General features: G+C 38.6%; 1 protein-coding gene across 1 annotated transcript in view; it reads left to right on the forward strand.

Moving 5' to 3' along the window:
• The first annotated feature begins 726 nt into the window (after positions 1-726).
• LOC109081010 (centromere-associated protein E-like) overlaps positions 727-15,275 on the forward strand; it is a 30,839-nt gene continuing 16,290 nt past the window's right edge. The window contains 29 exon segments of the mRNA XM_042715987.1: positions 727-880; positions 3,159-3,265; positions 3,339-3,428; positions 4,246-4,364; positions 4,596-4,715; positions 4,784-4,865; positions 4,943-5,010; positions 5,096-5,170; positions 5,282-5,333; positions 6,508-6,595; positions 6,680-6,809; positions 6,890-7,009; positions 7,702-7,854; positions 7,938-8,085; positions 8,199-8,292; positions 9,301-9,640; positions 9,806-9,862; positions 9,977-10,165; positions 10,283-10,357; positions 10,438-10,506; positions 10,606-10,737; positions 10,847-11,024; positions 11,929-12,074; positions 12,160-12,432; positions 12,503-12,724; positions 12,804-12,938; positions 13,036-13,242; positions 14,177-14,187; positions 14,255-14,369. Of these exon segments, the coding sequence (XP_042571921.1) occupies positions 822-880; positions 3,159-3,265; positions 3,339-3,428; positions 4,246-4,364; positions 4,596-4,715; positions 4,784-4,865; positions 4,943-5,010; positions 5,096-5,170; positions 5,282-5,333; positions 6,508-6,595; positions 6,680-6,809; positions 6,890-7,009; positions 7,702-7,854; positions 7,938-8,085; positions 8,199-8,292; positions 9,301-9,640; positions 9,806-9,862; positions 9,977-10,165; positions 10,283-10,357; positions 10,438-10,506; positions 10,606-10,737; positions 10,847-11,024; positions 11,929-12,074; positions 12,160-12,432; positions 12,503-12,724; positions 12,804-12,938; positions 13,036-13,242; positions 14,177-14,187; positions 14,255-14,369 (3,654 nt within the window). The 5' untranslated portion in view covers positions 727-821.

Here is a 15,275-nt window from a genome sequence, read left to right on the forward strand (position 1 = left end):
TTTTGAATAATGTGATAGCTGTCATAATTATGATTTCAAATAAATGTTTTGCCATAAATACACCTCAGCTCTGGGTGTGTGTGTGTGTTTTGAGAAAAATAAAGAAAAAAGTCACCCTGCTGATTTAAAACCAGAGTTCTTGTCATTTAAGAGTTTAGTCCATTATAAGGCACTCAGCTCTGGGTGTGTGTGTGTGTTTTGTGATTTATATATATATATATATAAAAGGCAGTTTCTGTATAGACACAAACCTTAAATCTTAAATAAAAAACACTATTGAATATTTTCATACTTATTGTCCCCAAAAATCCAAATATAAAGTTAATCTAACTGGGGGCATGTTGTCACAGTGGAAACCTGTTATTTTTTGACAAGATTACACGTGTTTTAAATATGAAACAATAGCAAAAAAATAATTATATTTAAAATGTATCATATATTTAAGAAATAAAACCATTATGAAACCCAAAATCTTTTAAGAGATAGCAAAAACTGAAAAGGAAACTTAATTATTATTTTTTTTTAATTACAACGTAAACACCAAGAAACAACAAAAATGGAAAAAGTCAACCATAATGAATCAAATTACAACATATAAACCGTGACACAGCTTTCGCCGAAAACTTAATATTCATGAGGCGTCATCCACGCGCATGCATATTCAAATGAGCTCTCGTTTAAAACCGCTTTAGTTATTTTGAACAGGGGCCAATGAGGGCGACCGTTGATCTGCGCGCGCATAGACCGCCGTCCAATGAAAAGTCGGTTGAAGTTTTAAATCTCGCTGAGCGCTCGAGCGGTCGGTTATCGTTAACGGAGGGATGATGGCGGAGGAGTCCGCCGTTAAAGTGTGCGTCAGGGTCAGACCTCTCATTAAAAGGTAAGAAAAGCTACACATTTACAGAGCGGAGGTAAGTTTAATGTAAGTTATCAGAGAGCGTTATTAGCTGAGTGACTCTTCACGCTCCGTCTGAAACTCCTACAGAAGATCGTTTCTGTTATATTCCTGAAGAACCTGTCCTAACAACTACATGTGCTCCGCTCCTGGAGGATAAACCTGAAAGAGGCTTTGAAAGGAGGAATGTAGAGTTATTGTCTATTGTCAGTGTGTCTATCCTGTAACTAATGATGAACGCGCAGTTTGCAGAGAAGCATTTCAGTTGCTCAGGTTGGACTGTCTGACTTAAAGGGATAGTTCACCCAAAAATGAAAATTGTCATCGTTTACACACCCACAAGTTGTTCCAAACCTTAATAATTTCTTTCTTCTGTTGAACATAAAAAAGTTACTTGAAGAATGTTACCAAAGAGTTTCTGGTCCCCAAGGAAGTATTTGATTTTATTTTTATTAATTTTTTCTTGACAAGTTACTGAGGACCAGAGGTTGTTTGGTTTGTCTTCAAAGTATCTTCTTTTTGTGTTCAACAGAAGAAAGAACTTTATGCAGGTTTAGAACAGCCTGGGTAAATTATGATTTATATAATTTTTATTTTTGGGTGAACCATACATTTAAAGTGACAGCCACATCTGTGCTTCAAGGTATAGGCCTATTGTTTTATTAAAATTGGGATAGTCTGTTAATATAATATTCCATACATTATCAGAGCATGGTAGACATAATCATTATATTTTTAGACATTATTAGACAGATAAATTAATAGATTCTAATTAATGTTAGACCCTATTTATTAATTTATCATTTATGTTAATCATAAATATATACAAAATGTCATATGCATTTTTTACAAATTACTATTTAGTATTTAGATAAAAATGGGACGAATAAATGTAGCCCTAATTTGAGCAAATGAATAATAATAATAAAAAAGGGGGGTCGTGAATGGGTGTCCCTTATTTTGCCTCTCTGAAGGTGGCAACCCTAATCTTAAATCAACACAGAAGACTGTTTTTGTAAATATTTATGGAGGAAATCTATAGAAATGGTAATCTGTTACAATACTATATTAGTCAATAATAATAATATCCTTTATATTTCGTTGGCTTACCAGGTTTTATAAATTGTGTTAGTCTGTCAGTCACCATAGAGTTTATTTATTCCTTTAACTTTACTTTATAATGTATTCACAATGTTTTCCATTTAACGTTAGACCCACAGAATCATTGTTTTATAAATAAGACGTAACTTAAGATATTTTTAACTAAATCCTTATTTTTTACCATGTTATTGATAAAGTAATAAAAAATATGAAAAAACGAGGAGTTCTTTGAAATTTACAATTACACATGAAGCACACCAAGTGTATTGGTATATATATGTAACGTTATATGAATATATGTGTGTGTGTGTGTGTGTGTGTGTGTATATATATTATTTTCTTTTTCAACTTTTTATCATATAAAATGTCAGTATTGACTCCAATTGAATGAATGGAATTTATTCAAATTATTCTGAATTTATAATTAATGACTGCTCAAAAACAGAAATTTATGAATCCTACTCTGAAAAGTTCTCAAAACAAAACAAATTAATTTTACTTGCGTAAACCTTCTCTTTCAGATGGAGAAGGTGCTGCATTTTTCATGCCTCAAAACATATTCCTGTTTATCATCAAAATTCATCCCTGAAGTAGGGAAAAGGTGGAATTAATTTGAAAGTTTTTGACACTAATTTAACTCTCTGTAGGTGATTTTGCCAGAATTATTTTTGACATCTAATGGTGCTCCATACATACCCAGGATAAAAAAAGATCTGAACATTTTAAATGGTTTTATCTCTTAAAAGTAATTTTTTTGAGGATCTTAAAGCATGTGCAAAGTTTCATAAAAAGCTATGCAGTTTTTAGAAATATTTATGCATCTCATTCTCTTCCAAACCAAACCAGTCCCAAATGCTTTACGAGGGTTAATGTGTTATTTAAAGGGATAGTTCTCAAAAATGAAAATTCTGTCATTAATTACTCACCCGTAAGATCTTCGTTCATCTCCAGAACACAAATTAAGATGTTTTTGATGAAATCCGAGAGCTCTCTGACACTCCGTAGACAGTAAGGATCCGAACACGATCAAGGCTCAGAAACATAACATAATCCACGTGACTTCAGAGGTTCAACCGTAATTAAACGAAGCTACGAGAATACTTTATGTGCACAAAGACAACAGAAGCCCAGCAGTGATGTAATGAGGATCTGATGATTTCAGAGAGGAGTCCGAGAGTCCCGAGCCAGTGCAGCTCTACTGGAGAGCCGACAAACAGGCCATCCATCAGCTGGACGATGACGGAGCTCAGACCAAGAGCTTCAGCTTCGGTGAGTCCAGCTCCAGCCGATCTTCTCTGACCGCTAGTGCAGCGCTGCATGTTCTGAGCTCCGTGTGTTTCAGACCGCGTGTTCAGCGCTGAAGAGACCACCACTCAGCTCTACCAGGACTTCGCCAAGCCGCTGGTCGTGTCTGCCGTTGAGGGCTACAACGGTGAGTCCAGAAATCCAGCCGGTGTTTGAAAGGGATGCTTGGTGTAATATCAGGCGAACAGGGCAACACAACCGCACGTGATGCAGTACGTACTAGGATTGCTGCGGTAGACGTGTTGATGGTTTTACTTGGTGTGATGTCACTTGCCCTTGATTTTTTTTTTTTTTTTTTTTTTTTTTAATAGTAATAAAAATCATTTAGTTCCGTTAGAGAACATGCACTACAATTAAAACTGAACGCTCACTGTTTTAAAAGTATTTTGGGTTTTGAAAAACTAATTGTTTTAATAGTTTTCTGTTTTTTTATATTCTCTTCAGTGTTTGCTGATTTTTATTTTATTTAAACTCTGTAATTTATTTATTTTTTTACATCAAGTGTGCCGTGTCTCCCAGCATTCGTATTTGTTTTGCTAATAAACATGCGTTTCTTATTTGGTTCCACAGCGTTTGCTGAACTTCAGTTTTGTATACCTAAACTTTGCTAATAAACATGCGTTTCTTATTTGGTTCCACAGCGTTTGCTGAACTTCAGTTTTGTATACCTAAACTTTGTGCAGTTTGTATTTTGTTGCGATTTATATTCAAGCAATTGATACCAAATTGGTGCTAATTTGAAAAATGAAAGTATTTTCTTTTTGTTTTTTGAGAGTTTATATGCGGTTTTGAAAGCGATTTGAACGATGAAGGTATGTGATGTGATTTTTTTTTTTTTGTGTGTATATTTGAGTTTTACAGTATAAATGGATGTTTTGCACTTAAGTGTTTAATTTGCTCGGTCACTCACTATTGATTCCTAATTCATGATCTCTTATTCTCAGGCACGATATTTGCCTACGGACAGACGTCTTCCGGAAAGACCTTCACCATGATGGGAAGTGAGCATAACCCTGGAGTGATTCCTCTCGCCATGGCTGACGTCTTCAAAACCATTAAAAATGTAAGCGTTGTGAATCAACTCGAGACCAAACATCTTCACTTCTGTGGCACAACAGTTCAGATCTGAGATCTTCCTCCAGCTTATATCTCAGTCTGTTCTCCTCACAAATGATTAAAGGAATCATTCACCTAAAAATTAAAATGTGCTGAAAATGTTGGATAATTACATTTATGTCTTCTCCATTCTATATCAGCGAAAGAACCGTAGTTTAATTTCTTTGCGTCTATCTAGTGTCCAAAGAAAGAGTTTCTCCTGCGCGTGAGCTACATGGAAATCTACAACGAGACGGTCACAGATTTGCTCTGCGATAGCTGGAAAAGAAAACCTCTGGAAATTCGTGAAGGAAACTACGTGAGTTGTTTGTCTGTTGTTGTTACTCGCTCTGGGACAGTGAGTTTCAGCTTTTAATGTGTCCACAGAAAAACGTGTACGTGGCTGATCTGACGGAGGAGCTGGTGACGTCTCCGGAACAAGCCCTGTCCTGGATCACCAAAGGAGAAAGTAAAGCTGCGCCGACTGCATCACTCACTCATCCTTAATTCTGTTATACCTGTTTGCTCATTACTTTATTCATACAGAAAACCGACATTATGGGAAAACAAAAATGAACCAGCGTAGCAGCCGCTCCCACACCATCTTTCGCATGGTAAGAAGCGTGAGGAGCCGAGGCGTGTTTGCTGTCTGATTTAAGGTTCGTCTCTGAAGCGTCTCGTTTGTTGTGTCCGTGTCAGATCTTGGAGAGCCGAGAGAGAAGTGACCTGGCGTCTGGTGAAAACGCTGATGGAGCCATCATAGTGTCACACCTGGTGAGCGCAAGACTAACCAGGAACTGTCTGTGATTTCACTCACCAATGCCATTAGTTTAGATAAGCAGCAGTTCTTATGTTTAATCAGCTGTTTGTTTCCTGTTCCTGTAGAACTTGGTGGATCTCGCTGGTGCTGAGCGGGCGAGTCAAACGGGAGCTGAGGGTAATGTTTTGTTACTGCTATTTATTCTTTAGCCTGTTGCTTGTTTACTACTTAAGCTCTTGTGTTTTTTTTTTTTGTTTTTTTTGTATATAACAAATTAAATAGTAATGGTTTCTCAGTCTGAGTGGTTTAACCCCTTAACTGTCACCGTTTTTTGTTTTTTTTTTTTTTTTTTTTTTTTTTTCTCCATCAAATTTTTTAGTAATCATCATAAATTATATGTCATTTGAAAGCTTAGAAGCCCAAGATTCATCCTGTGAAAACCATTTTGAAATCGGACATGGCGTTACCATGGAAATGGTACTTTAAAATCTTATGGCGGTCTCCTCCCCCTTAGTGGGCGGAGTCAAGTTGTGTCACATATTACAAAATGCATTACGGTCTTTTAGAATCAAAACTTTTTATAATCTTGGCAACAAACATATCATTGGAAAGGTCTGAGTCTCAGGATTCCATATTTGGTGGTTATCTTGAGATAGAATTAAAATTGACAGAAATCTAGAGAAAAATTCATTAAACAAAATTCAAAGGAGTTTTGATGGCTCCCGGTGGCTGTTTGTGGTATGACGCCCTAAATACAATCTCACAGAAACCTCAATCTTTTTCATATCAACTTCAAATTTGGAGCACAACTTATTTAGACACAAGGCTTTAATTTTATACCAATTTTAGAGTAAAACCTGTTATGTAAAATATTTAATTAAATATATTGCATTTTATTTACAGTAAATTTAAACTTCTATAAGTTTTTGATACTTTAAATTTTTAGATATGCAGTTTGACCCCCCCCCCCCCCCCCAAAATGGTGGTCATTAAAAAAAGTCACTTTGACTGACCATCGAAAATTTAATGGGAGAATTAAAAAAAAAACATTATTCAGTTAAATCTGATCCGTATATTACTCACAATGGTGAACAAACACACAAAAATGGAATGAGACGACAAAACCTCTAAAGTGATTAATTTTGAATGGGAGTCGATTGCTGTAAGCAATATTGTAAAAAAAAAAAATGCTTTATAAAAATGTCAAAAAATACACCTTGACAGATAATGTCTAAAATATCTGAATGTTTTTCTAAGCATAAGATCATAGCAAGTAGCTGCATAGAACTACTTGCAGTCTAAAATGACTTACCTTTTTGGTGTTTAAACCTCTCTTGTTCCTCTTTTTCAGGAGCGCGCTTAAAAGAAGGGTGCAACATAAACCGCAGTTTGTTCACACTGGGTCAAGTCATTAAGAAACTATCTGATGAGAGTCAGAAGTGAGTTATTTCATAAGTTTAACTCTTACTGAATCAGTTTTTCGCTGTAACTGTAGCAAACATGTTGTTTTTCTTCCATCCAAAGGGCTTCTTGAATTACAGAGACAGTAAACTCACCCGAATCCTTCAGAACTCTTTGGGTGGCAATGCCAAGACTGTCATCATCTGCACCATCACCCCAGCCACTGTCGACGAGACCGTCAGCACTTTACAGGTACGAGAGGAGACCCTTCTTTACCCATCTGGAGCGATATGGGTAGATGTGCTGAATTTGTGTTTTCACTGTGGTTAAAGTTCGCCAGTGCTGCGAAGCGCATGAAGAACGACCCTCACGTCACCGAGGTCTCTGATGAAGGGGCTCTCTTGAGAAGATACCGCAATGAGATCGTCGATCTCAAACGACGTCTGCAGGAGGTGAGGATGTGGTTCACTTTAGGGATTCCTTGATTCAGTTCGAGTACTTTATTTTAAAGATGAGATTCCATGAAACACATTTTTAAACCGTTTTCCAAGGTTGCATGATATATTAAACCCATTCAAATATTATAACGCATAATGCTATTGTGAATTCACAAACACCGTGATTCAATTAAATATGTGCTTTAATTATTTACAAGCGTGTAGGTTATGTGTGTGCGTGTCACAGCAACTCCGTTCACAGTAAATGCTGCTCCGCACAAACGTTTCATTTACAGTTGTGTGGAGTGTCTCAAACTCAACAAAGTTTTGATTTATGACGTTCATCTGGGAACACAACGTGCACCATTTCATCAGATTTGTTTAGTAAATCATTTGTAAACCTATGCAAACACAGGAGAATAGTCAATATCTTTCTCAATTTGCTAATTGTTCATCACGATTTCAAAATAAAAGCTCAAACACTTGCTCTGAGTTCACATGTTTTGATGTCCACATATTCAGGAAGTTACAGCGGCTGTAGCATTTCTGTCTTAACGAAATGGCCAAGTATGAAAGATTAAGTGGACATTTAAATAAAATTCCATTCTTTTATTTTCATTACTCGATTAATCGTCAGAATCTCGTCCAGTATTAACATGACCCATCATCTTCTGATCTTCACGACTGTGTTCCGTCTGGTGTCACAGGTTTCCTCTGTCACACAAACCACTGCGACCGAGCGAGAGTCTCTGTGTCAGATTCTGCAGGAGAAAGACCAGCTCCAGAGAGAGCAGGAGGACCGGATCAAGAACTTAACCAAGCTACTCGTCACTGCCTCAAACGTCGCCCTAGTCCCTAAGGTGACAGATTTCACTAGATCTAACGCTGCTGAAACTCAGTGCTGCTGAAGACCGTGGATCTGATTGTTGTTTTAAATGTAAAGGTTCCCAAGAGGAGAGTGACGTGGGGAGGGAAGCTGCTGAGATCTGCTCATCTCCTGAAGGAAGATCTCGCCTCGACGGACATGAGCTTTGCAGAGCCGTACATCAAAAAGAGAAGAGCTGATTGTTCTCTGCCCGATGAGGGAGAGGGTATGACTGTCTTATCATTGGAGAAAATTAGCTTTACATGAAAATTATACTGTGAAAATGAGTCGGTGTTACACCAGAGAAAGGTTCTCAAGGTTGTAATGTTTTGTGTCCAGATATGGATGAGTTTGACAGTCGGTTTGACTTCACCGCTCTGGAGGAACCTGACATGGAGATGAGCAGCATCACTGTCCGCAGCTCCTCTGAAGGGTGAGGACACTCAGAACCACTTTTACTAGTGATGTCCCGAGCCGAACTCCTGTTGCAGCTAATAGACTAGACTAATTTTGGTTTTTAATGGTGAAGTGGATGCATTTCTTTTCCTTTCTAAAGTTAATTTAGAAATATGTTTGGAATATTTTGTTTGTTGAATTATATAAAAAAAAAAACGACTAAGTGTTCAGCGGCAGACTGAGTTGAGCGTATGTTTGATCAATGTAGCCTTCTCAAATCAACACGACTTGCCATAATACACTTCATGCATTTCACAATATTAATTTAAAGATAAATGTGCGCTATTAAGTGCACATCTAATCGTTTGTGCTCATTTTTTTCTTAAGAGTGTAACTTAAAATACGCTATCATTTTTGCTCATAAAGGTAAGAGTAATGTATCATTCGGAACTGTAAAGGGGCTGCTTTTATTTGTGTGTGCTCACAATATCAACAAAACCTTGTGCTTTTGTAAAATAAAGAAAACAAAGAGGATGCGCTTTCTGCCGTCTCGGTCTTCAACAGCAGCGCTTCACAATGATGAACCGAAACTCAGCAAACACTTGCCTCCTCACGGGCATGATAAATATCTAGTAGAATCATTTTAATTACTACTTTAAAACAAAATAATTCAAATTGAAAACAAAAACTTTCATTATGTCATGCATAAAGATGTATTTCACTCTAAAGGCGCGTCCTGAGGAGATGGCAAGTCAGGATCGTCAACTTCTGTGCGACACTGACTCAGAAAACACTAGTTCATTAATAAATTAAAGGGGGGGGGGGGCTTCTGTGCCAAGATCGTGTTTGCATGAAGTACAAATATGACAGCATTTAAAGGCTACGTTGAAAACTAAATAAGATTAACGTCCTAATATTTTAAGAATAACTTTTAATAAAGGTTAGTTTTACATTCTACATAGACATCTTCATTTCACAGCAGTGCTCACAAATGAATTTTTCTGTGATTTATTTATTATTATTAGTTTCCCCTCTCTCTGTTCAGGAGTCACTTCCTAGATTCTCCCCGAGCGAGCGAGCTGATGCTGAAGGTGTCGTCTCTAGAGCGTCAGCTGGAGGCAGAGACTCAGAGCAAACGGAGAGCAGAGGAGATGAGCGCTGGACTCCAGCTGGAGGTCTCTGAACTGCAGAAGAAGCTGGAAGCTCAAGAGGAGGAGAAGAACGTGTCTGAGCTGGAGAAAGAGATGGAGGCGCTGCAGAGTCGACTCCAGACGGAGGTTCAGGAGAGACAGAAGGCTGAGGAGAAAAGCTCCTCACTGGAACTGAAGGTGGCAGAGCTGGAGAACCCTTCAGAAGCTGTCCAGCGCTGTGAGATGTGTGAACAGGTACAACAGCTCAGGCAACTCCTGCCTTATATCTGAGGACAGGGGCTGCGTTTTTAAAACAAGGGCATTGATGGGTTTTTAACACTTTTTTTTTTTTTCTTTTTTTTTTTTTTTTTTTTTTTCTCCTGACCATAATTGTTGATTTAAAAATTGTTGTGTGTTCAGCTGAGAAAACATCTGGAAGAGACCATTCAGCTCTGTGAGACTATCGGCTTTGAGAAAGTGAGTAAACAACATCCTTTATTTTTCTTTGGCTTGTTTTTCATTAAAAAAATCCTTCTCGTTACAGCAGTATAATGGGTTTTGAATGCTCTTTTTTATAATTATTTTGTAAAGGATGCTGTCATTGCTGAGCGAGACCTGATCAAACACACGCTTCAGCTGGTGAACGAAGATCTGGAGAGTCTGAAGGCAGAGAGAGACTCACTTCTGAAAGATAAAGACGCTCTGCAGAAGGACATTGACGAGAGGAAAGATGCAGAGGAGTTTGAGAAACTGGAGCAGGAGAGCAAGAGAGAGTATGAGGTGATCAGAGTGCAGTTTAACACATGCATGCAATTATCACTCGGATCACTGTCCGCTTCCACTCACGATCCGTGTCTGACAGCTCATAGTAAGCTATTGTAATCTCTCTCCACACAGAGAGAGTTGGAGTCTGAAAATTCCAGACTGCAGCAGGAGTTAAAACAATCGGAAGACATGATACAAAAGCTGAAGGTCCGTTGACTTTGTCACGTAGCTGCTCTTAAAGCCAAATGTGTGTAAATGTGATACGATCTCACTGTTGTTCTCCACAGGCTGAGCTGGGGACGATTTCATCGGAGCTTCAGAAGAAGACAGACCTGACCACTGAGCTGCAGAGTTGTGTACGTTACTGGTATTTAGTTCAATTATCATGCTTTCTAGGAAAAAGTAACTCTGCGTTCCTGTGTCTCAAATTCATTGTGCTCTATTGTGTTCTGTAGAGTGACAAGGATCTTGTCCAGGAAGTGACACTTCTGCGGCGCTCTCTCGATGATGCCGAGTGTCTCAGTTTGGAGACCAAGAAAGAATGGGTCTTCCTGCGGAGCGAGAACATCTCCCTAAAAGAGCGAGACGTGAGTAGAGGAGAGGTGTGTGTGTGTGTGTGTGTGTGTGTGTGTGTGTGTGTGTGTGTGTGTGTGTGTCATGAGGAGTGATTAATGTGACTCTCTGTGTTTCACTCAGGCCAACCTGACTACAGACCATGAGAAGATGGAAGCTGAGGTGAAGATGCTTCAGGACAAGCTGGAGCAGGAGAAGTCTCGCTTCAAGAAGATGCAGACGGATCTTCAGAAAGAACTAATGGGCACCTTTGATGAGAACACTAAACTGACCGCTCTGCTGGACGGAAAAGTGCCAAAAAGTAGGTGAAGAACTGTTGGAGAACGTACAGAAGGGACTTCATGATCTATGACTGCATGTGCTCTCTAAATTGCTTCTTGTTGAATTGTGAACCAATCACGACGATCATTAAATGTTTGAAATGCTGACGTTTCAGGCAAATTGAACCAAGTAGTTTACTCGCAAATGAAAATTCTTTAGTTTTTAATGTCGTTCCAACTTTTGTTAATCTTTAGAACAAAGAGGTTTTATTATATTTTTTATATATAAAGATTACATTTTTTTTCTGAAAGATAGATGCGTAAATTTTCAAGCTTTAAAATGCACATAAAGACATATTAAAGTAATGTATATGAATCGAGCTGCTTAATCCAAGTCTTCTGAAAAGACGCTCGTTTTGTGATGAACTGGTTTAATTTAGTTTTATAAAACAGATAGTTCCGGTCCTTGATTCTGATTGGTTGAGCCACGTTCGGAGCTGTTGTAAATTATTCTACAATGTAACATACCCCTTTGTTTACGTTTGTGTGTTGCTCGGCAACCACTTTGTACCAAACACAACTGATTCTGAGGAACTACATTGTTTGGTGGAAGAATACTGTTTTTATGAATATCACTACACTTTATTTGCTCTGTTTTATTTTGTGAAACTGTACTGTGTATATGAAATAACCGTTTTATAAAAGCAGTAATCCCTGTGAAGCCGTGGTTTACAGTGAATTTATAACAGCTATAACAGCTATGTACCGAATAACGACCCTCAGCTGTTATAAATTCACTGTAAACCACGGCTTCACAGGGATTATTGCTTTATTTTTTATTTTAGGGACAACTGTTCCATTTAAGATTTAACCAGTTGGCTGCCAGGAGTGTTTCAGTTATTATAATCTTATGTAATGTATCAAATTGATGTTTCCTCTTCACAGATCTGACAGATAATCTCGTGTTGGAGAAAACGGTGTGTGACTTGCGTAAGGAGCTTGATCAGAGTCACGAGAGCGAGCGACGTCTGCAGAGTAAGATAGAGGAGTTAGAGACTCTTCCTGTTAAAGTGGATGAACTACAGAGACAGGTTAGAAGAACTGCATCGCATCATCTTTGCTAGCTGTCTTAGTTTGTGTCTGCAGGGATAGATCTCATCCATTATGGTTTCCCAGGTGTGCAGTCTGTCAGAAGAGCTGCGTTCTGTTAGAGAGGAGAGAGACGCTTTGATATCCGCTCGGTCCGAAGCTCATCAGAGACTGAAAGAAGCTCAGGATCAGCTTCTGAAGATGGAGAGCGATCTGGTTGATGCTCAGCTGAAGGAAGCAGAACTGACCCAGCAGCTCACGGAGACATCAGAACGCCTCCAGAACCTCCAGACGGATCTCCAGCACGTCTCACAGGAGAACCGCACACGTCTGGCGTCATTAGAGGAGGCCACACAGAAGGTGCGTTCACACGTCACGCTACACACAATCCCAGCAGTCTCCAGTGATTCAACGCTGTTTTTACTGTCAGTCGGTGCAGTTGAGCGCAGAGCTGGAGTCTGTCCGCGCCGAGAGAGATGTGCTTCTGTCTGAGAAGATGGAGGAAGTTCAGAGAGACCCGGATGAGACGGAGAACCTGCGACGCACGATCAGCTCGATAACTGAAGAGCAAGAGCAGCTCCAGCAGATTCTGCAGGGCCTCCGAGACGAGAGAGACCAGCTCAAGAGGGACATGGAGGAGAACGTGGAGATGGTGAGCGTTATTCCTGCACCATGATGATCTCAGTCGACGTCAGATGTTTTTTTTTAACCCGTTGTTTTGTTCCCTGCAGATGATCGAGACTCAAGCAGAACTGAGAGATGCTCAGGAGAAGGTGAAGGAACTTCAGGGAAAGCTACACAGCCTGGAGTCACAGAGAGAAGAGAAGAGCTGTGAAGATGGACAGCTGGACAAACTACACGATCAGGTGGCTCAGCGGTTAGACATGCATCGTATACTTCTACCATACCGCAGATGATAGATGTATCCACACACACCTGCTTTAAAGTGTTGTTTATATACAGATAAAGCAGTTAACAGAAGAGAAGGAGCGTCTGCTGTCTGAGCGATCGGACCATCGTGAGCAGTCAGACGTGATGGAGAAGATGAAAGCAGACGTCACGTCTTTAACAGAAGAGAGAGATCAGCTTCAGGAGAGACTACAGCAGCTGGAGAGGGACAATACTGAGACGAAAACACATCTGGAAGAGAAACATGAGACGGTGAGAAGAGTAATCCTCACTCTAAACTCTTAATCAAACAGGTCAAGCTTCAAACTAAACACGGGAATAATTTATTTCACTGTCAGCGTCACTGATTCTCATTAGATACTGGTGACTAAAACTCAGTAATAAATTACAGTAATGTTGCAATTTGCATAATTCAGTACAGCACAGATATTTTAAAAATGTAAATGGGTCAAAGACGTTAAGATGTCCACATCAATAGAAATTTACAAAAGTGATTTTGTGCATAGAAAGCACATTAAATGTAAGTAAAGTGTCTACTTTTAAGGTTTCAAAAGTTTTTGGAGAATAAAATGTCAAAATTTGGTTGAAATAATAGTTAAATTCTCATTCAGTGTAACACAATATTTATGTAAAAATTCAAACATGCTTATTCTGACGTGTACATATTAAAATATATAATAGAATAAGGGAGAATATTTAATTTGATTTTGTTTTAAATGAGTAAAAAATTCTTACTGACAAATGGCTAAAACCTAGGATAGTGGCAAATTTAAAAAATGTAAAATTACAATTTATTAGTATTTGGGGTGAAAGTAATTAGTGTTTTAATGTGTCATAAATTGATTTTTGTTGTAAATATGCCTGACGACATTGTTACACTGAATGACATGTTAATGGGTCTCTTCTGTAAATCAGGGGAAAATGTATGATATTTTTTGCTCAGAAAAACAAAATTGCAATTAAATCAAATTTTTGTATTTATCTTTTTGTGGGGGGAACAACAACAATTTAAAGCAGTATTACACTTATTGTTTTTATGCTTCAACCCTTTTTCATCTGACACAAATATAAAAAAAAATGCTTAATTTAACAGTTTAATTCGTTTTTGCATTGTGTGTGTGAAGATTTTTATAAAAATATATAAATATAAGATTAAATTTTTATTTTAATTTGTTTTTGCGTTGTTTTTTTGTAGTTTTTTGTTGTGTGCTTGAGGTCTCATTCACCTGCACCATAGCCCTTAATCCTGCAATGTGTGTAATCCCTCCGGCAGGGTCTGGCTAAGAGGATCAGGACACCAGAAGCGGCGGATCTCAGCCGCCTTCAAAGACAAACTTGTCAGAATGGAGCTGGATCACATCGCTGTCACCACAAGTCATGAGAAGGGAGTATGTGAGCGGCCGATTAGCCGCTTGATCATGTGACGTACGGTTCATTCTGAGAGATAGCGTGTCTGACGGTGTTTGTTCTGTGGATTGCTTCCTTCTAGAGTTGTACAGATGACCTCTTCTGTGTTGGTTAATGGTATTTATGTCATCCGCGACAGCTTAAAGAGACCCCTGAGGAAAATGCAGCAGGACGGCGGAAACGTCATGTAAGACGCTTAGATTACGTTCCACCTGGAACTGATTTAATGATTGGATAGTGAAAGTGAGGTTTCGTGGAAGATGATGGTGACGAGCTTGTTTTTCTGTAGCACATCCTCAATGATGAATCATGAATAAGAGCAGGAACATAATTTAAGGAAGTGTTGATGTGACTTTCTGAGTGTTTTATGCACATCTCGTGCTCATTTCTCATCGTTTGATCTGTTTAAATGTCTTCTGCAGTCATAGACGGCGATGAGTTTGATCTTTAAAGTGTGTTCGAAAGCACCAGAGCTGTCCACGCCCCTCTCAAAGACGAAGCAGATGGAGGATCTGCAGAAGGAGAACGCTTCAGTTTTGAGAGGTGCCCGCGACCGAAACATCACCAAACGGCTGAGAAACGAAATAAGAATTTTTGCACTTAAATATTAACAACATTTGAATTTAAAAGGCATACTTTCAGTTTTGGGGGAAAACGCTTGTTGGCTTCTTTCCTGAGGACACAAGATTAGCAAAATATTACTAATGCACATTAATTAAAGTGTCCCCATGAACCGCCTCTCTAGTCCACTAATGTTACAAGATTTTTAAATAAAAAACATCATAATTTAGCAGTCACAGTCTATTTCCCTGGTCCTGATTTAACCCCTTAATGTTTGAACATAGTTTAAAAACAATGCATCTTATCAGATTTTTAAAGTGCCTAAC

Source organism: Cyprinus carpio, chromosome B1 (assembly GCF_018340385.1).
Source record: "Cyprinus carpio isolate SPL01 chromosome B1, ASM1834038v1, whole genome shotgun sequence".
NCBI lineage: Eukaryota > Metazoa > Chordata > Actinopteri > Cypriniformes > Cyprinidae > Cyprinus > Cyprinus carpio.